General features: G+C 50.1%; 7 protein-coding genes across 7 annotated transcripts; 4 read left to right on the top strand and 3 right to left on the bottom strand.

Annotated features, from left to right (window-relative positions):
* The first annotated feature begins 711 nt into the window (after nt 1–711).
* On the top strand, nt 712–2,384 carry BDV37DRAFT_139250 (threonine aldolase family protein). The gene has a single exon (XM_032078818.1). It carries the CDS (start codon nt 900–902, stop codon nt 1,971–1,973), a length of 1,074 nt encoding a protein of 357 aa, XP_031946319.1. The 5' UTR covers nt 712–899; the 3' UTR covers nt 1,974–2,384.
* Nucleotides 2,385–2,540: 156 nt separating this feature from the next.
* On the bottom strand, nt 2,541–3,507 carry BDV37DRAFT_278510 (uncharacterized protein; the record flags this gene model as incomplete). Its single annotated transcript, XM_032086067.1, has 3 exons — nt 2,541–2,997; nt 3,064–3,187; nt 3,240–3,507. 3 exons carry the CDS (start codon nt 3,505–3,507, stop codon nt 2,541–2,543), a joined length of 849 nt encoding a protein of 282 aa, XP_031946320.1.
* Nucleotides 3,508–5,004: 1,497 nt separating this feature from the next.
* BDV37DRAFT_278511 (transcription factor domain-containing protein) lies at nt 5,005–7,145 on the top strand (the record flags this gene model as incomplete). The annotated part of the gene is made up of 5 exons (XM_032086068.1): nt 5,005–5,036; nt 5,093–5,667; nt 5,728–6,256; nt 6,360–6,720; nt 6,771–7,145. 5 exons carry the CDS (start codon nt 5,005–5,007, stop codon nt 7,143–7,145), a joined length of 1,872 nt encoding a protein of 623 aa, XP_031946321.1.
* Nucleotides 7,146–7,552: 407 nt separating this feature from the next.
* Nucleotides 7,553–9,560, bottom strand: BDV37DRAFT_139417 (S-adenosyl-L-methionine-dependent methyltransferase). Its single transcript, XM_032078821.1, has 5 exons — nt 8,942–9,560; nt 8,752–8,878; nt 8,564–8,687; nt 8,035–8,501; nt 7,553–7,978 (listed from the first exon to the last, which is right to left on the bottom strand). The coding sequence occupies exons 1-5, from the start codon at nt 9,101–9,103 to the stop codon at nt 7,665–7,667; spliced, it is 1,194 nt and encodes a 397-aa protein (XP_031946322.1). The 5' UTR covers nt 9,104–9,560; the 3' UTR covers nt 7,553–7,664.
* Nucleotides 9,561–11,077: 1,517 nt separating this feature from the next.
* BDV37DRAFT_278513 (uncharacterized protein) lies at nt 11,078–12,487 on the top strand (the record flags this gene model as incomplete). Its single annotated transcript, XM_032086069.1, has 6 exons — nt 11,078–11,215; nt 11,267–11,309; nt 11,362–11,533; nt 11,587–11,723; nt 11,780–11,834; nt 11,905–12,487. The coding sequence occupies 6 exons, from the start codon at nt 11,078–11,080 to the stop codon at nt 12,485–12,487; spliced, it is 1,128 nt and encodes a 375-aa protein (XP_031946323.1).
* Nucleotides 12,488–12,825: 338 nt separating this feature from the next.
* BDV37DRAFT_268173 (uncharacterized protein) lies at nt 12,826–14,200 on the bottom strand (the record flags this gene model as incomplete). The annotated part of the gene is made up of 5 exons (XM_032084137.1): nt 12,826–13,288; nt 13,358–13,500; nt 13,558–13,779; nt 13,862–13,966; nt 14,036–14,200. 5 exons carry the CDS (start codon nt 14,198–14,200, stop codon nt 12,826–12,828), a joined length of 1,098 nt encoding a protein of 365 aa, XP_031946324.1.
* Nucleotides 14,201–15,207: 1,007 nt separating this feature from the next.
* BDV37DRAFT_139486 (putative GABA permease) lies at nt 15,208–17,767 on the top strand. The gene is made up of 8 exons (XM_032078822.1): nt 15,208–15,571; nt 15,641–15,711; nt 15,767–15,790; nt 15,854–15,943; nt 16,003–16,085; nt 16,148–16,545; nt 16,596–16,925; nt 16,992–17,767. The coding sequence occupies exons 1-8, from the start codon at nt 15,446–15,448 to the stop codon at nt 17,472–17,474; spliced, it is 1,605 nt and encodes a 534-aa protein (XP_031946325.1). The 5' UTR covers nt 15,208–15,445; the 3' UTR covers nt 17,475–17,767.
* The last annotated feature ends 1,768 nt before the right edge of the window (nt 17,768–19,535 follow it).

Genomic DNA, 19,535 nt, shown 5'->3' on the forward strand with positions numbered 1-19,535 from the left:
CCCAAGGTACCAAGCGGATAGCGAAGGATAGCGGTGCATTGCATCGGTGTCGAGACCCACAGATCTGAGCCCCATATGTCGTCTACCGGATATAAACGGCAATGATCTAAAGCTTACACCCCAGGGATCCAATAATCCGGCCCTGATTTTTGACATGGGCTTTCGGGTGTCATTCACCGAGATCAGCGTCATGGTGATGGAGGTATTCTTCCATAGCATGTCTGTGACCAGGCCGGTGTGACATTATACTCCAATAATTTTACGCGGGATATTGCTGGTGACGCCATTCGCAGCGAGACAACGTGATACAGGAGCAGTTTTGAGCACCGAATTAACTCCGATTGCACCTGGCGCCATTGATCGTCCGATATTTGGCCTTCGACGGGTGGCACGGACGGACTCCGTGTCGACCACAGACCGCCTTCACTTCTCTGAGACCGGTGCAGCTATGCAACGAGAGATTGCCCATCTCAATGACGTCCTGAGATGGACGCCCCAGCCGTTGGGATGTGCATGTACTCATCTGACGTCTGAGTTGGCAATGCGTCGGGATTGTGCTGCCAGAAGGGTGGGAAAGCTGACCAGAGCCATCTGGTGGAATCCATCGAGCAAGGGGGATTGTGTACAAAAGTGGACCATTCTAGAACGTTGGTCTCCATTGAAAACTTTGGTTCGTTGTGACATAATGAGAACGGGAATCTGCTTGTTATTCCCGACGTCGGGAATAGAGTGGAGCTTCCGCTATCAAAATCCAAAATATCAACCATTGTTAGGGTTGACTCATTCCCGACCGTGGGATATTTTTCATTTCTATAAATGCATCCCCAATCACCTGTTGTGGTTGAAACCTCCCTGGTCTATATGAATTGACTTTAACATTCCGTGGTTGTTCTAGAAAAATGCCTGCCTCCTGTCCAGAGACCGAGGTTCTGCCTCAGTATAGCTTCACCGACGACTACAGCGAAGGAGCTCACCCACAATTACTTGAAGCACTTCTGCGCTCAAATTCCACCCAACAATTTTCCTATGGCAATGATGAATACAGCAATGAAGCTCGCCGGTTAATCCGGACTCGACTTCAAGCTACCGAAGATGAGGTAGACATCCACTTCGTGCCCAGCGGCACCTCCGCCAACCTGATCAGTATCGCCAGCTGTCTACGGCCCTACGAGGCAGTATTAACGGTAGACTCGGGCCACATCGTCGACAAAGAGGCCGGTGCCATCGAAGCCACCGGCCACAAGACTATCCTCGTGCCGGGTGTTCGAGGCAAAATGACCCCCGAGAATCTAGACCATGTAGTGCGCCAGCACCAATGGTGCCCTCACAACGCTAAGCCACGTTTGGTGTATATCTCCAACGCCACCGAGCTGGGGACCGTCTACACCAAACGCGAACTCCAAGAACTGTCGGCCATGTGCAAGCAGTGGAAGCTATTACTGCTTATGGACGGCGCCCGCCTCGGCGTCGCGCTCAGCGCACCGTCCAACGACGTAACCCTCCGAGATCTGGTCGACCTCCTCGACATTTTTTGGATCGGCGGTACTAAGATGGGCGCCCTCCTGGGAGAGGCAATTGTCGTGCGCTCCCATCTTGCCGAGGGGTTTGTTTTCCACTTGAAACAACGCGGAGCCTTGCTGGCCAAGGCGCGCATCATGGGCGTGCAATTTGCAGAGCTGTTCCGGGAGAACCTCTACTTTGATCTGGCGACCCATGCCAACACCATGGCGCAGCGCATCTCGGCCAACTTTGAAAAACTGGGCTATCCGTTGGCTGCACCGACTGAAACAAATCAGGTTTTTGTCACTTTGCCCACGGCGTTGGTGCGACAGCTGCAAGAGCGATTCCGGTTTTATACCTGGGATCCGTTGGATGGGGAGCGGGCTGTGATGAGGTTTGTTACCTCTTGGGCCACGGAGCCGTTGGAGGTGGATAAGCTTAATGCGTGGGTTCAGCAGTGGACGACTGTATGATGGCATGGCATTTCTTTGAGCGACTTTTGCATGTTCTCTTTCTTGATGCTGCATTTTCTGGTTGGGAGCGCATTTGAGCGATATAGATTTTAATATGACTAATTTCTTCATGACTGAATTTGGTATGTATGAGCTGCCACTATTATTGAAGGATTATATAATTGTATTATAGTATTTTCCTCCGGCTTTGAGGATTATAACAGATCCTAGAGGTGTGAAAGGGCTATTCCTTCGAACTAGATAACCTCTAGCTACAGCTTCCATAGCTAGCTCCACAACTTGGGTTCAGTGCACTCTGTTCGATCCGGTAGTATTCTTTTGGGAAGCTCGTTCTCAAGCTATATTTAAACAGGTGAACATCTTCTAGTATTGGCAATACAAGCCACGTGGTCCTGTAGCAAGGTACAGAATGCCAAGCAAACAACATGGAAGCTTTCTATGAAGCGATACTAGCACTACATCTGGAAATGAGAGGCATATATGGTGAATAAAGGCCGATATATTTTCAAACAACAACATCTACCAACCTCGAGTTACATATATTTCTACCAAGTTTCATATAAAACATCATGCCAATTCCTTACCCAGCTTCTCCAAATATTGCCTCGCGGTATCCACGACAGCATCCTCAAAGGGGCGGAACTTTATGCCCAACGCCTTCTCCGTCTCACTCGAATCATAGGAGATAGGCAAAGTAGGCATATTGCCACGCTTCAAGGTCCCATCTGCAACCGCCTTCGGGAACGCCTTCTTAACATGCCCAAAGGTCCCGGAGTAGTCGATGTCAACAGAAGCACCGAAGTTGCTAATAGACTCCGGTCCTGGCGCTAGACGTAATACTTTCAAATGAACGTCCGCCAAATCATCAATATGGACATAGCCACCATGCACTGGAAAGGGAAGCTCGGTGCCCGTTATACTGGCCATCAGGAATCGATTGGAGCTATTTTCCTCAAGGACCTCGTGCGCGGTAAGCGCCAACTCGTTATGCCCGTAGACACAGCCTGGCATGATATTGGCCACGCTGAAATGGGGTTTATTCTTTTCGACAGATGCGTCTGTTTCAATGGCTTGGGTGATATTTGCTCACGCTCCACTGTCCCTAACTTGGTGCAGAGGTTTGTCACGCTTTCTGCCACCTAGAGGGTATATCTCGTCCGCAAAACGAACGTCGTTGCAGTGTACCTCATTGGGACTAATGCGAATAATTGGACCTGGATATAGGTTAGTACCGCTTGCAATCTTTAAACTGTGAGGCGGGCAGACCGTAAATCTCGTGGAATTGTTGGATCTTCTTCGTGTATTGGCCGAATTTTATGACGTCGTAGTAGAACTCAGGGAGGTATGTTGCAGCTGCCAGCCTTGGTCCGGGTATATGGCCCAAGGGGTGGAAAGGTGAAATATTCCATTCTGCGTTAAGGACCTGGTAAACTAAGTAGCCAAAAGCAAGAGTGGAAATAAGCCAAGTAAACGAAAAGTCAACCGCGTTATCTTCGGAGTGAAACACTAGGGATATATAGTTTTTCAGTGCCATAGTAGCAAGGGAATTACGCGGGGAATATCTACCAGACAAATAGAATACCAGGAAAGACTAAAGTTCAGCATTTGTATTGCCAGATCAGTCCCCAGGTCCTTAATATACTTATCGATATCATCCTTCTTCTCGGCATTTGTTACGCTTGCCAAGCGGGCCTGAACGTCTCGGCAGAAGGGGAGTATTAACATGAGCAAGTTACGTCGTCAGGACTTGGAGGCCTAAAAGTTCCTATGGATTTGAGACTACGATCAACGCAGCTACTAGATCATGAATCGTGCTAGACACAGCCGAGATGGTGGGTTGGCGCAAGCGAATATCTCAGGCCCCAATCCTTCCACCAATCTAACGACTGTCAATATCTTATCTTCCTCCAGCATTGGCCGGCGCCTCTTTGGATATGCAGCTAATCCGCCGCTAAAAATGACACGGGCTACTACCTCCTTGGCGAAGAATGCTCCCTACGGATTCATTATCCTGGGGAGTATACCAGTAGGGATCATAGCATCTTCGACCTAGCGAGGGAACCCGGAAAAGTGAAACCCAATTAGGTACTTGATCTAATACACAGGGCATAGTAGCGCTATGATGGGTAAATCCTTCTGCTGAGTCAATTGTTCGTTTGAATCCAAGAAAGGAAGATATAGATTAACCATCTATGAACCCAGAGTCGCATGTTGATCATCTTCCGCCAACTATATATTACCCTGTTCTTGAACTTGCGTGAGAGGTTTGACTGGTTGAAGTATGTTCAATGCTTCATCAAAATGGATCTTCATCTGCAATGATGAACTCCACATATCGGTGCAAGGAATAATGGCAAAACTTGAGGATTATGTATGATTCGGCTAGGATATATATATTTTTGCTACCTAGGTAGAAGGTGGTTTTCTGCATCTCGTCCATCTATATTGCGCGCCAGCTCATATGACACCGGACAGAGGGTTTCTTCTTGGTCTTGTCATAAACCAAATATTGTGAGTGAAATGACTTATGGCATTCTTTACTATAGAATCGTATGCATCGAAACCTCTTCAAGTCACCTGACTTGTGTGGTTTGGACCGAAGGGGAAGGCGGTCCTGCAGATTCGAACCATGAACTTGCGACCGTGGAAAGGGGGTTTCGGCTTGGATGCTGCAGGGTGGATTTATGTACCGAAATGGACTTTTCTGACGAAAAAAAAAAAACTACTCTATAGTGACACCGTAGCGGAGCTTCTGTACAAATTTGAGAATCAAAAAAAAATCGCTATTCATCGAGGTATTGCGCTTGAAACTACGTCCTTGCGAATTATCACGCGATTTAAGGTTGAAATTCGGAGCGTGTTCAAATTATTCTGCCGAATGCTTCGGTGTGCTTGATCGGGATTCAGGGCCGACGTGACTAATGGGGATTGTGGGATTACTCATCTTTCCCGACATTCCCGACACAGAAACCCACGCTACCTATCAAATACTCCCGACAGATCTACAGAATGCCAATGAGATACTCCGATAATGCGTCTGTCGATATCCTGTGATGCTTGTCGGTCAGTTGTGATAAGATAACACCCCCCAATTGAGTAAACTAGTAACAATCTTGCAGGCAATCAAAGGTCAAGTGTGTCCATGACGGTCAGCCTCCCTGCCGGCGGTGTCAACGCCTCGATCGACAGTCCTGTGTACTCACAGACCCGCGGTCGTCGCCATTGCGCCCTAGACGAGACTCATTGCGTGTTCAGTCAAAGGCAAGACCAACATCTAGGTCGGGAGCGGAAAGCTGTCCCGTGAACGGAAGCAATGGCAGGCAGTGGTGCCCAGTTGCCACCTCTTCCAACCCCATTGCTTCAATCCCCTCGTCCGTCCTCATCAGTGCCTGTGATATTTATCGCAAAAAGTTTCCTGTGGCCAACTTCCTTCATTATCCGTCTTTGATTGCTGAAATCTCCACCAACCCCTCATCGGTGGATTCAGTATTCGTGGCTTCATTGCTCGCCCTATGTGCACGATTCCTGCCGGGGCATCAGTTGCAACCTGGAGAGGTATACGCCGAGTATGCGCGGGTGCAGTTAGCTCATCGGGCCTTTGAAGGTCCTTCTCTATACTTGGCACAGTCTTTGGTGATAGTCTCATTATACGAATGGGGGTCAGGCCGTCCTTATAAGGCGTGGATGTACAGCGGTAGGTAGTATATAACTTACACATTCAGTTGTGTTGAAGACTGCTCACACACATGAGAAGGAATGGCCACATACATGATTCAATCGCTCCTGAAGACTGCAGACGACAGCATGGAACACAATCCGGATGAGTTTCATTCCTCCCAGATTCAATACGAACAGCTGGTCCGCACGTACTGGTGCTGCTTCGCCCAAGACTGCGAGTTGAGCTCGGGTGCCCGTCAACACTTCGCCCTATCTTTTCGCCAGATATCGGTACCACTACCCATTGGCGACCATGATTTCAACTTTGGTCGACGAGCATCTCGTCGGCTGATGCCTGCTAATCTCACCCGAGACTCCCCTCTTTCCGCTGCCATGACCATCGATCACGGCTTAACGATCGTCACGCGCGGGTTTGACATTTTTGTGCGTATCCTGCGGTTTGCGAACGAAAGCCGTCGTGGTCGGACATCATCATCGTTGAATACCGCGCTATCGCCGCAGAAAACGTGGGAAAGTCTTAAGGAGGAACTGGATGAATGGCGATCCCTGCAGGATGTGACAGTCCGGTATCCAAGTACCAGTGCCCAAGCGCATGTGGCTCTGGGGTACGGGGAGCTTTTCGCCTACATCAACCTGGTTTATTTCATGAGGCATGCCGGATTATTCAATAATACGACCGCTGATAAAGAGGCTAACTGAGTCGTCTAGCATCCTCTTTCTTCATCGCGACCGGGTGCTATCGAGCTTGAAACTTCTGCATGGCCCGAATCATGATCCGCGAGTCGCAACAAACTTGGAAGAATCCACCTGGTGCGAGGCCGCGATTGAAGAGCTGTTTGAAGCGGCCCAGAACATCGGTGGAATCCTGTCAGCCCTCGAAGCGTCCGGTGCGTCAGTAATCACTCCATACGCAGGATTTAGTGTCTTTGTTGCCGCTCATATCAATATGTATGGCACTGTGTCGCCACGAGGTTACCCAGGGGGCCAAGAACGGGCTGAGCGGGAGAAAAGAGGGAACTTCGCATATCTGGAAAGACTTTGTGACTTCTGGCCAGTTGGCCATAGCTGGGTATATTTATGTCAGCTCTCTCGTATCCTTAATAAACTGACCGTTAATAGTGGCGGACTGTGCAAGAGGCCAACAAATTTTACGAAACTGCAAAGAGTAACCACGAGCACACAGCTTCCGGCGACCGCCCGGGCCACCTTACTCTAGCCAGCACACTGGACGAGTACGGTGATATTCGCTGTTCACGCCCGCGCCATGATGTATCTATAACGCGTAAGCGAGATGTAGCAGGGAGGGATGCCGCCGTGCCGCAAAATCATGGACCAACAGGTTGTCCAGCCCATGCGAGCATCACCTTTAACGATCAGGTCATGCTGGATCCACATGAGCTCGAGACGGAAATGATGCAATGGCCGTTTATTGATGAAACGTGGTCGTCCGGGTTTGATACTGGATTTGATGCTGCATGGCCGAACCCGGGCTAGCTGATAAAAGGTCAAAGCTGCAGTTAGTCGCAGACCTGAGTCAAGGACGACCGGCGTCTGCTTTGTGGAAACAACTGTATTATGTCACCTTGTGCCCAGGATGGTTCCCGATTCACCATGAGTGTGAAACAGGCCTTGGATTAGCACCTTTAATATCACGGATTCCGGATGTGAGGGACAAGAGTTGTGACAGAAAAAGCAAGTTCCAAGGCTGCAGACCCTTTGCAGGGGTCTGGTGGGTCATTGACAGCAGTGAGGAACTAAACGTGCATAATCAACAGGGATGTTTATTCTAGGCCCATGCACCTAGTGAGTGGCGTGTGACGCCGGCGAGCCAGAGGTGACGCTCTTTATCAAATACCCAGTACAGCTAGATTTTCCAACTCTGGTACGGAGACAATAAAATGCCACGTCAATTAAGATAGGTGCATATCATCATAACCAGCTAGACACACTAGTTGCGGCCTCGGTCTCTCCCAACTGCCATGAACATGTCAGTGGGAGAGCAATACTACATGTCTAGGCCAACTCCGCCTCAATAATTCCTTGTCCATCTCCCTCACGGGCCCAGAACTTAGTTACTTTCAGACCGGCAGATTCCAATAAGTTTGTGAATCGCTGGCGCGTGCGCTCCAGTCCGGAGCAGAATACCATCACTGCAAGATCGGTCATTGCCTCGAGTGCTCGCGCGTTCTCATCCGGGATAATATACTCCTCCAGAAGCACCTTTGAGTAGCCGCGTTCCATGGCAGGAGCGAGATTCTTGATGATGAGACGTGCCTTATCGTCCGTCCAGTCGTGGAAGATGTTTCGGAAATAGTAGACACGGGCACCTTCCATCGACTTTCGTCAGTGACCACATGGTATTTGGGAATGGGCACACATTTACCTTTGATCGGCTGTTCTTGAGCGAAGAAATCATATCCAATAGCGTCAATGCCGCTGCCGTCAAGATCGAGTGCGGACCGTGCCTCCTCAATCACCACGGGCAGATCCTCTAGTATCAACTTACCAGGTGCGTCAGGGAACCGTTGCTTGAAGCCGAGCAAGCCATGTCCGCGACCACCCCCGATATCCACTAGGAGGGGTCCATCTGAGTCTTTGTGAGCACTAGCTAGGATCCGATCGGGGATAGGAAACCAGTCCGCCCAGTGAGGACGATCAGCACGCTGTCCTTCCATGAAAGCATTGAAACGGGTGAGGGCGGCGGGTTTCTCGCAGAGCCAGGCAAAGCTATCCTGCTGGAAGTTGTGCGCGAATTGAAGCGGAGCAAATAAGGGGTCATCGGGATTCTTGTATCCGATGACTTGGAGGTACTCGGGAACTTTCTGGATTCCAGGAAGGAATTCGAGGAAGCTTTTATTCTGTTAATTAGTAATGCTCAAGTCGAAGAGATACAGGGGGTTGGTGATACATACAGGGACTCAACGATACCAGTTGATGTCCGCTGGGTCATTTCCTTGCAGAGGGCCGTAGGGAGGTATTCACATGGTTTTGGCTCCTCGGCGAAACCTTGGGCTACCAGGAGACGCATCATACGCTCTATTGAAATAGTCAGCCTTAGTCAACATAATTGTTCTTTATGTGAACCGTGGAGTAAACTAACCAACCAACAAAGGGTCTGCGGGCTTCAAGGCCGCAAGCTCGTTCAGGGGCACGGGAGATGTGGCTTTAGCCAATGTTGGGAACACCTTCAAGTTATGGGCCACCTTGACGGCCATGACAACTGTTGGCTGATTGAATGGACATAATTAGGTTTACTGCTAAAAGGCAATCCTAGATTGAGGGAAACCTACCGAGTAGGCAATTTTCAAGATCTCATCGCGAGGCTTTTCCAATGCGCGGGCCAACTTGAGCGCCGTCTCCGCAACCCGAGAAGTCTCCCTGGCGTTGGACAGATAAGCGTTCAGCGATACTTGAACATCTATCAGGAGCTCCTTGATTGTGTCGGTATCCATGATGTTCCTCTGTAGTCAATATTCGGATTCTCGCAGGGGCAAAATTGGAGACCAACGACGGCTGCAAGACCTCTATTCATATGATAAATACGGAGGGCTGTAATGACTTACTATCTAACCTATGGCTATGCTATCATATACTATATGCATGTGGTGTCCCACCTGCCTGGTTGACAGTCTGATACTCCGTAGTTGGCGTTGAACAGTCGTCTCACGCGGTGCATGACAACGTCGAGTCCCACAGACTTCTAACGTTCATAGCATGCACCGGCTTGTTGGTCAACCCACGTATGGGGTGAACGGCTCGCGATATGACCCACGCGATAAACCCTGGAAGAGTTGATTGCAGGTTTTATTGTATTCAGTGGTTCTGTCATGACTCCGCGCTATACAATGTCTCCCAAGCTTCACCGAGACCCTGTCCTGACTGCTTGTCTGTGATTAGAATTGCTGACATCTATCCACGGCACTCAGGGGAATTTCAAATTTCAAAGCATCTAGAAGCCTTGCACATTTGATGGCCCTTTGACCGAAGTAATTGCCTGGCGAATAGGCCCAAGGAAGTGGCATTCTGCAACCGGCGGACCTCGGATCGCCCACGGGAAGTCAGTCGTCGCCACGTCCACGATGGAGCCATCTTAGGGTCTCAAGATTTGTGGACCAGGACGGGATCCACGGGCGGATTACAAAGGGCAGCAGCCTATATATATATCAACCCTGTCTATAGTGGGACTTGATAAGGACGACACGGGCACACGACGTCTCAATCAGATCAGGATTCTCACCCCTTGGCTCCCAACTGGTTGGCTGGTCCAGGGAACGTTTGTCAAGGTTATTGATACTATCGACTGGTTCGTGCCCTAGCATGATCTACCAAGACTATTGGCCGCTAAGTAAACCGAAGCACCATGGCCAATGCCCGATATTACTCACTATTATAGCATGCTAGCAACTACTCGGGCTTCTCCCGGGACCATTTCGGCCACCGTACTATATCGGCCTCAACTAATGCTCCGGCGAATCGCCAAGGAAAGACAGACCAACTTCCGATACGAAATGGACCTGTATGACCGGCCGCCTTGTGGATCTGGTTTCTCTGCTAATGTAGTAATAGTGATGTGGGTATAGGGTCTCCACCAAGACTCCGACCCGGAATTGTCCTATGGCAGCTCGGCGATGGAACCAATAATCCGAGTCTATTATACATTGATCTCGTGTTGGTGAGAGAGAAGTAGACTTCCAAGACTATTCAGAACGTGCTACCCAGATGCCATAATATGTGAAACGAATTATGGTGATCTTTCCAAGGAGAGCACCGCTGCCCGAACTCCAGGTGTATGCGATGACAGATGATGACGAGGATTTGTATCCTTTCTCACTCTAGTGATTCCAAATCGAAGTCCCCCACCTGACCCCGGTCGCTTGAACTACCCTTCTCGTGTAAAGAAGGGCGGCGCTGCATGATTGACACTTCGGTCGTTCCATATGTTCTGGATTAAGTTTCGGCGCACGGCAAACTTGCGGATTGACCTCACGTTGGTACAATTTTCATGGCACGTCGAACAATGGGAGAGCCCTTTTGAGGAGCCTAGGGCTCCGATTTCTTCGGAATATTACTCTTGAATCCCTACTTTTGTAACTCTAGCGCACTAACCCACAGCTACCATTCGGCAAGCTCAAGATAGCTAGACACGGGAAATTCGATAGTCTCAGCCACTACATTGAAGAGGATAGGGGTGTAAGTACTGGCCTGTGATCGCTTCGTGATCTATCTCATCTCTTTCTGAGTTTCTCTTCTATGGATGTCTTTATTTTCCTACTTCGGTACTCAACGCTATTGAAGGGTAATTTGGTTATGCCGCCCATATAGACCGGCCCTGGGCTCCCCAATTGCCGGTAAACCACGGAGTGAACTCCACGATCGCACCGTATCTGCACTACTTTTTCGTTGGCACGAGAGGAAAGACCTTGAATATGGCCTACAATGTAGTGGCAGAGCTCTTCGCTGAATGGGCCATCGGCATGGTGGTCATAGCAGTTCGGTTGTACACTCGGTGGTCTATCGGCAAGAAAAGCTTTTACTGGGATGACGGTTGCCTGGTTCTCGCGATGGTAGGCTGGACTTTTGTCACTCATGAACGATCGATGCTAATGCTTCATCAGATATGCTGGACTATATTTACTGTGACTTTGTACTACTGTACCCGTACGTACCTTGTCTCTCGTTAGCATGACAGATGTCTTTAACCGTGGACCAGAGGTGTATGGGTCTAATATCGGCCTTAACGAGAAGACAGCGGAGTTGATTCCGGACGAGAAGGTGTCGGATATCAGAAAAGGTTCAATATGTGCATTCATTGCCTGGGTTACCTACATCTGCATGGTGTGGGCCTTCAAGGGCGTGCTCGTCTTTCTCTACAACCGGCTCACGTATGTTGCACTGTGGAATAGCCTCAACTAAGTGATAATGCTTACAACACCAGGATGGGACTTGCGCAACATCGATTGACAAGGATAGTGGGGATCATTACAGTCGGCACGTTTCTCATATCAATTTTCTTTCACCTGTTCGACTGCATGCCGATACACAAGAACTGGCAGGTTAAACCATATGCTGGAGGTAAGTTAGCCTGCTTACACGGAATCAAGCATTGCGTCCAGCTGATGATGCCATAGACAAATGTACATTACGCCCATTGAACTATATCCTCATTGAGGCTATCAGTGTTGTGTATGTCATCATCCTCCCTTGGACATCCCCATTCCTCACAAACCAGAAACCATTAATTCCTTCTTTGTAGGAATGATCTGGCAATCATGTGTGTCCCGATCCCACTCATTCTGCATGCCCAAATCCCCTTCTCCCAGAAGATTGTTCTCGTCGCTCTATTCTCCTCCGGTATATTCGTCATGATCTGCGCTGTTCTTCGTGCCTATCTGTCCGTTCGAGACATCAATCACCTTTCCACCGCACTCGGCTGGGCATCGCGTGAAGGATTCGTATCAGCATTCATCGTCTGCGCACCAGGAATCAAGCCACTCTTTACGCGAATCGGATGGTTCAAGTCGTACGGTTCCTCGAATAATAATGGCAACAACTATGCCTCGACCCACAAATCACGGACATCGAGATTCTCCCATCAAAGCCAAGAGTTTAACACACTCATTTCTACAAGCGAGGCTCACCCGTACGAGATGTCCTCCAGGGCCTGGGTTGGCCGAAGACAGGATTCAACCGGTGAAAGCCAGGAGCATATTATTGAAGCTATGCCACATAAGCCTGGCGACAGTCCTGAACATGGAATCGTGGTGACAACGAATGTTACGCTGGCTCATGAGGTCTGCCCTCCGCGGATGCAATCGCCTGAACCGCGAAAAGCGTGATGGCCATCGTTTGCTGGGTATAAATGCTGATTTGGAAACGTTCCTTTCTTTTATACTTCTTCTATACTTATATTTCTTTAATATTCATTGGTCGGTAATGGCTATCTGTTAGTGCTTCTATGAGAAGCCATGATACACTCTTCGCAATTGGGTGGGATACATGTATACTACAAGTCTCGGAATACTATCCAGGGGGTATGTGATGAGCCGAGATGCAACTACTGTGGGAGAGTATGTTGTCGGCGCGTTTTAAGCGATTGAATTCATAAACACGTTAACATTGAAAGTTCTTGGTGTGTAACCATCACTACGAAGGATATCACAGACCAGCCATAATATCACAAACTATCACTCCGCTCGCTGCGCCGCGCCGCACTGACGTTCCACGTCCGAGTCTCCCGGATCATTCCTGCTTGACTCGACTGACTATCAGCATCCCATGCGCGCGACGCTGAGATTGTGGTCATGTTCCCCTGACCGGATCCGATGGGGACGAGCTCATGATGGCTGTGCGAGTGTGAGTGGGTCGGATCCGTGTGCCGCGACTGATCGTCCTGGCCCTCGGACCGGGGATTGGACGCTTTGGCGGACGTGTGCTGATACTCCACACCCTGGATGCGCAGGCCGTTTGACTTGAGCTGATTCAGGAACGGTTTTAGCTGACCCCAGCAGGCGGTGACGATACTGGCGCACTGGACCGTCTCGACGGCAATGGCCACCCCGTAGTCGTCAAAGCTTCGATCGGGGGAGTTGGCGACGTCGTGGATCAAGACGAGCTGGGCAATGGATGGGAGAATGACCCTTTCGACAGACGGGGCGGGATTAGCAACGGTGACCAATTGTCACTATGCCGGAAGTGGAGTCACTCACAAAATACGGGACAGGAAGATCGTGGCAAACACTATCTTTTTCTTGACCGACGCTTGGATGCGACTGATCAACACCAGCGCCTGGACGATGATGAAGATATCGGTCACGATATTGGAGGCGCAGAAGTAGTACTGCCATGCGTTCTATCCGCCAGCGTCAGTAGGTGTCTCGACTGGCGTACCATGTCGGGGAAGGCATACAAGATCAATGCATGAACCGCTAGTATCCCAGGGTCGCGAGGCCTGGCACTGGAAGGCATTGCCAAAGAGCGCGACAACCGCCCAGACGGTCAAGAGAACTTGCATGATGGTGGCATGAAAATGGTCTCTCGAGACCGGGGTCAGGTTCCGGATAAACACCGACAACGATAGTTTCGAAAAATAAAGACTCAGGGTAAACACCAAGAATCCTGCGTATTGTGCCTGTTTGACAGACCAGATGCAATCAGTTATGGCTCTTCCTCCACCCGCTGGCGAATGCGACCGATTCCGGTCTAAAGCACACCTTCTGAATTGCTTCCCAATGCAAACCATCAATGTCCCCGACGTGATCGCCATAGCCGTTGTGCACGGCGATGGACATACTGATCGATCCCCCCATGGCGAATAGCTATCTCACGCAGCGAGAATGTGTTAGCTCGATGCCGTGGCCGGCCAACAGCAAGTCCGTCAGACGTACTAGTGATACTATAATCAAGTAATCGTCGCTGGTGAAGCGATGGAACATCCATAGTTTCGTTCCCAGCCTTGTGAGGACGCTCAGGACGGCGACCACGAGGAGAAACCAGTTGACTACATTGAGAATGGGGGCTCTGCGATCTGGATCATGGAGGAAGCGACCCATGGATGCGATTCCAGACGATCTGGAGACCTCAAAAGTGTCGTCAAGGGCGGGTGGATCACATTGACCGAGGGGTGATTACTGTGGGAGGGTGAGCGTCGCTGGATTACTTGTATCTGTGGTTTTGCGCATCCGCCACAGTGTGATTGCCCTCAGGCGCATAATCCTTCACTTCCCCCGTCCGCCGAGAAAAAAGCATTATGGGTCGGTGAGATTTTGGGGTCATATCATTGATTGCTAGGCCGCAGTGTGCAGCAGGGGTGATATTTGACGGCAGACATTCGGTGATTAGGTGGTTGTGTCGATATTGGCTTCTGAGTAAGAAAGTGATAGAGTTTGATGGGCTGGGGATGGTTTCACCGTCGCGTGAGCTGCCACTGCCGAGTTCCTGAACGGATGTCACCCTCAAGTAATTCGACCCACGGCGGGCACTCCCGACTACTTTACCACGGGGCAACTCGGAGCGTGCGTTAAGGTTGGTTACATTGGAGGAGCGGGCCAAGACGAATGGCGTGAAATGGGGTTCGGGCTGAACTTTAGGTAATCTCCGCCCGTGACCCGAAAGGCTTATCGAGCCTTATTTTCCTATGGACGGTGTGTCTGGATGGCGGCAAGATGCCTCTTCTTTCAGATTACCAGTAGATCAAAAGTCAACCACCAACAAAGTACGGCATGTTTTCTTTTTTCTTTTTTTCTGGGTCGAATGGCACGTTTGATCAGAGAAAATGTCTCAACCCCTCGTGCCAGACAGGGATTGAAATTGGTGGTTTAGCGTGACAGGGATTCTGGCCAGTGAACGTGGTCTGGCCGTTGGCCCTCGCAAGGATGATTATCAACTCGTTCATCTTAATCCTGGCCTGGGAGTCAGAATTTTCCACACCGGCGCACACTAGTGGCCTTGTAGCATAAGGTCCGAGTAACCTGCGACATTCCAAGTCCACCCCCAAATTAATCCCCCTAACAGTGAATGTCACCCTGATTGTGTTGCGAGGGGGAATAAATCATGGCCGCAACATCTCTCCCATGAAAAAAACCCGAATCTTCTCCTCCTGTTCGTCCTGTCCACCGTGGTAAGTGACCTGTCCCAAACACTTCCTTCGTGCCTTAATATCCATCGGTTATATGTCCGAGGTCTATCATTCAACCCAATCGCAATCGCTCATGCACGGATCAATTGCTCTATCACATGGACTAACCCGATTCATCCGATCCTTTGGTAGAGTCGTCTCATGGTGAAACCCATTCACAATGGCATCGTATGAATTGAAAAACCAAGTATCCGCCAATAACGAGGTCCGCATCTCGGGTGGCTATTCGACAAAGGATCGCGACAATGCTGAGCTCGCGCGCCTGGGAAAGAAACCGGTTCTAAAGGTGTGTCTGCAGCTTCAGAAAGGCAAAAATGCTCTGGAAAGTATACTAACGATCGCTTCCGATCGCTAGCGAAACTTCGGGATCTTGTCGAGTCTCGGCTTCAGCTGTACCATCCTCGCCACCTGGGAGGGTCTTTTTGGGTAAGTCTCGTGTCTCCTGCACAACAGATGGTGAATACTAACGCGCGTACTCTAGTACCTTCCTCATCCCTCTACAAAAGTTCGTACCTCCTTCATTCCTCGGTCCGTTGGTATTGAGCGCGATATACTAAGATGATATCAGTGGAGGACCAGCGGGCGCGGTCTACTCGTTCATCTTCGCGTGGACGGGAACAGCATGTTCCTTCACAGTGCTTTCGGAGCTGGCTTCGATGTGAGTCAGAATCACTTGGAGTCAGTTGCGTTAGGGAGTAAGACGCTGATGATTTGTAGGGCACCAACGTCCGGAGGGCAATACCACTGGTGCGCAATGCTTTCCCCACCGAGGGTCATGAAATGTCTGAGTTACATCACCGGTAAGTGTCGCATCCTTTCTGCATCGATAACACTCACAAAGGCTGATTGTCAATTTACAAAGGTTGGGTCACCACCATTGGTTGGATGTCTGCTTTTACCAGTGCCAGCTTCTTGGCCGGGACGGAAATTCAGGGCGTCGTGACCCTTGCGCATGAACACTATGATCCCAAGCCATGGCAAGGCACCCTGATCATGTGGGCAGCGATTTGTTTAGCCCTGGCAATCAACATCGTCGGCGGAAAGTTGCTTCCTAGATTTGAGACACTTGTCCTGGTCGTTCATATCCTGGGATATTTTGCGATCCTGATCCCGTTGACGTACATGGCCGACCACAAGTCTAAAAACGAGGTCTTCAAGGAGTTCGTGAACAGCGGCGGTTTTCCCACGGACGGGCTAGCGTTTTTCGTCGGAATGACTGGGTGTGTTTTTGCCTTCGCGGGTGGTGATGCAGCGGTCCACGTATGTCCTTGAGTGTTTTGGAGTGGAAATAGGAAGGCTAACGATGGCAGATGGCTGAAGAAGTCGCGAATGCCACGGTCGCGATCCCCCGCGCGGTTCTTCTCAGTGTTCTGATCAACGGCACTCTTGGGTTTACCATGTTAATCGCCACTCTGTTCTGCATGGGGGACATCGACAAGGCCCTCAACACACCCACCGGGTATCCCTTCATTGAAATCTTCTACCAGGCCACTGACTCCGTTTCGGGGGCGCTTGGCATGAGTTCGGTCCTGCTCATCATTGCCGTCTGCTCAGTCATTGGTATGCTGGCGGCCACCTCGCGACAGTTTTGGTCGTTTGCCAGAGATCGTGCGGTACCCGGCTGGCGCTTGTGGAGTAAGGTGTGTTTGATACCGACAAATCAATCGCCTCGACGATCCACCCACGCTGACCTTTGCTCTGAATAGGTTTCGTCGAGGACATACACTCCGACCTATTCCATCCTGCTCACCATGACCGTCGCATGTCTGCTGGGCCTCGTCAACATTGGATCCGATGTTGCCCTGAACGGTATCATCTCCATGGCGGTCTCCGGCATTTATCTTTCCTACCTGATCGTCGCCTCCCTTCTCCTCTACCGTCGTTGCACCGGCCAGATTTCTCTGTACAACGACGGGGAGGACGTGCTAGTCAACGTCCCGGGCGCGAAGCTGATGTGGGGACCCTTCCACGTCCGAGGCATCTTCGGTACCCTAATCAATGGCTACGCCGTCATCTACATGACCATTGTAGTGTTTTTCAGCTTCTGGCCCACCCAGATGTCCGTCGACAAGACAACAATGAACTTCAGTGTGGTCGGCACGATCGGGACGGTTATCCTGGCGTTGATCTACTATGTGTTCCGGGCTCGACATGTGTACACAGGGCCCGTCGTCGAGCTGCATCGGTGATAAGGTTCTTCTCGGAGGACCGGATGTACACAAGTTGCAGTGAAATAACACCTTCGCTGCTTGTCTTAATATGATGCCCAAAACTGATTTCCAGTCTGTCTTACCTGTAGAATGAATCACTCCTATCACGAGATACGAGGAAAACTTCAATATAATACATCTTGTTCGTTAGCTCTTTCCTTTCTCTCTTCCGCTATAATCTCCCTTTTGTGCTCGTGCATGTTTTTTGCTACTTCATACCTCGGCCAGCACCAGTGGGTACAGACCCGTGGTACTTACGATCCGGTATATATATCCGGACTACATTGTACCCTTGTTCCAACAACCTTAGAAGTTAGAGAACTTAATATAATAAGGTAACATTAACCAACGGAATTCAGCCGGATCTGCATACCCCCTGTCAATCAACAAAGGGTGTCCAATGCAAGCTATCTGCGCCGAAGACGCCGGAAAGCAAATACAAAACAAAGCAAACTCTAAAACCTCGTATTTGCATGTGGTTCCAAACATTGCGATCGACATTCATGCACACATGCGACGGAGTACATTGAGCTACAAAACATGACGATCCCCCTCTCGTTCATGCATGCATATAGGTATAATAACGTGCTATCTTTCTCGACCGATTTTCCCCACCAAACTTTGTCAAGTCAAGCAACGAACCATGGAGAACCATAGCGCATCCCTAGTCCAACCACATAATTCACTACACAGAGCACTTAACGAGGAAACGTTATGGCTATCCACTGACGAGAACGGCCGAACGACAGTCCACCTGAGCTCGAGATCTCATCCCCCAAGCTTAATTGCGATTCGACTCCCACCGGGAGTAGAGGAGGGACCCCCGAATAGGACTGCGTGGCTACCGCCGAACTCAGCGGATGATTTCTACCGTCTTGGGTTGGTTAATTTGCTGGTTGGAAGTGGAGCGAAGTTGGGAGTTGCTGATGGCGTGGATGTGGGTATTCGGGGTGCTGATAACGTGTGGAAGGCCATTTCACAGGATGATTATCAGCCGCTCTTGGATCTGCTATTTGGGGGTGATTTCAAGGTCAACAATGAGGATTTTCGCGTGTGGGAATTGCTGAATATGGCATCGGTACATGGCCATGGGGAGATTGTGAGGTTTCTGATCGAGCGAGGTGCTGATGTTGGTGTTTCATGTGAGCATGAGTGGACGCCATTGCATTCCGCGTCGAGCCACGGACACGCGGAGATCGTTAAACTACTTCTTGAGAACGGGGCCGATGCAACTATAGTGGGAGATGACGGGTGGACTCCGCTGGCCTTGGCGTCTAATAAAGGACACGCGCATGTTGTCCGACTACTGCTTGACCAAGGCGCAGTGGTCAGTGTGAACGTTGCGAACGGCTCCGGGGTCACACCGTTGCATATGACCTCTAATCAAGGCCATACGGAGCTCATTCAGCTCCTTCTGGACCACGGGGCCAATGTATCTGCCGTTGATAGTAGGGGCTGGACCGCACTAGATCTGGCATGTTACGGTGGGCATATTGAGATTGTGAGATTACTGATTGATAATGGTGCTGATTTATCTGGGGCCGATGAGAACGGATGTATGCCACTGCATTCTGCCGCCGAGAATGGCCAGCTTGAGGTGGTTGAGCTTCTGTTGGCTCGGGGTGCAGATATGAATGCTGTGGATAATGATGGACGTCCGCCTATTCGTTGTGCTTCGGAGAACGGCCATTGGGAGGTTGTTCGGGTTTTGGTCGAAAAAGGGGCTTGAGGGGTCCACAATGTTCGAGAACAACGCTGCCATTCACGCTTGTGATGATCTCGTGATAATCGTAGGGAACCTTTCTGTCATGGCTTGTTTTTAATTACATCCACGCTCGGTCAGTCTGTGTATCTGTTGTTATTTGCTTGAGCCAGTCAGCAGCCGACTAGTACGATATTTTATCCGATACCATGAAGAACGATGGAGATGCGAGTCTCATGGTGTTCAGTTGAACGGGTTGACTTCAGTTGTCATTCATCGGCTCGACATATTGACAGCATCGTTCAGTGTGTGTCGTCCATCATAGTCCGCGTCAGTCT

This window comes from Aspergillus pseudonomiae (genome assembly GCF_009193645.1).
Source record: "Aspergillus pseudonomiae strain CBS 119388 unplaced genomic scaffold BDV37scaffold_4, whole genome shotgun sequence".
NCBI lineage: Eukaryota > Fungi > Ascomycota > Eurotiomycetes > Eurotiales > Aspergillaceae > Aspergillus > Aspergillus pseudonomiae.

What these genes read in the sequence shown, in the direction of transcription:
- BDV37DRAFT_139250 (XM_032078818.1), top strand. Translation starts at nt 900, where the DNA reads ATGCCTGCCTCCTGTCCAGAGACCGAGGTTCTGCCTCAGTATAGCTTC.
- BDV37DRAFT_139417 (XM_032078821.1), bottom strand. Translation starts at nt 9,103, where the DNA reads ATGGATACCGACACAATCAAGGAGCTCCTGATAGATGTTCAAGTATCG. An exon ending in TCTTGAAAATTGCCTACTCG is followed by an intron (nt 8,879 to 8,941) that starts GTAGGTTTCCCT and finishes CCATTCAATCAG; the next exon opens with CCAACAGTTGTCATGGCCGT. An exon ending in CGCAGACCCTTTGTTGGTTG is followed by an intron (nt 8,688 to 8,751) that starts GTTAGTTTACTC and finishes CTATTTCAATAG; the next exon opens with AGCGTATGATGCGTCTCCTG.
- BDV37DRAFT_139486 (XM_032078822.1), top strand. Translation starts at nt 15,446, where the DNA reads ATGGCATCGTATGAATTGAAAAACCAAGTATCCGCCAATAACGAGGTC. An exon ending in GAAAGAAACCGGTTCTAAAG is followed by an intron (nt 15,572 to 15,640) that starts GTGTGTCTGCAG and finishes TCCGATCGCTAG; the next exon opens with CGAAACTTCGGGATCTTGTC. An exon ending in CTTTCGGAGCTGGCTTCGAT is followed by an intron (nt 15,944 to 16,002) that starts GTGAGTCAGAAT and finishes GATGATTTGTAG; the next exon opens with GGCACCAACGTCCGGAGGGC.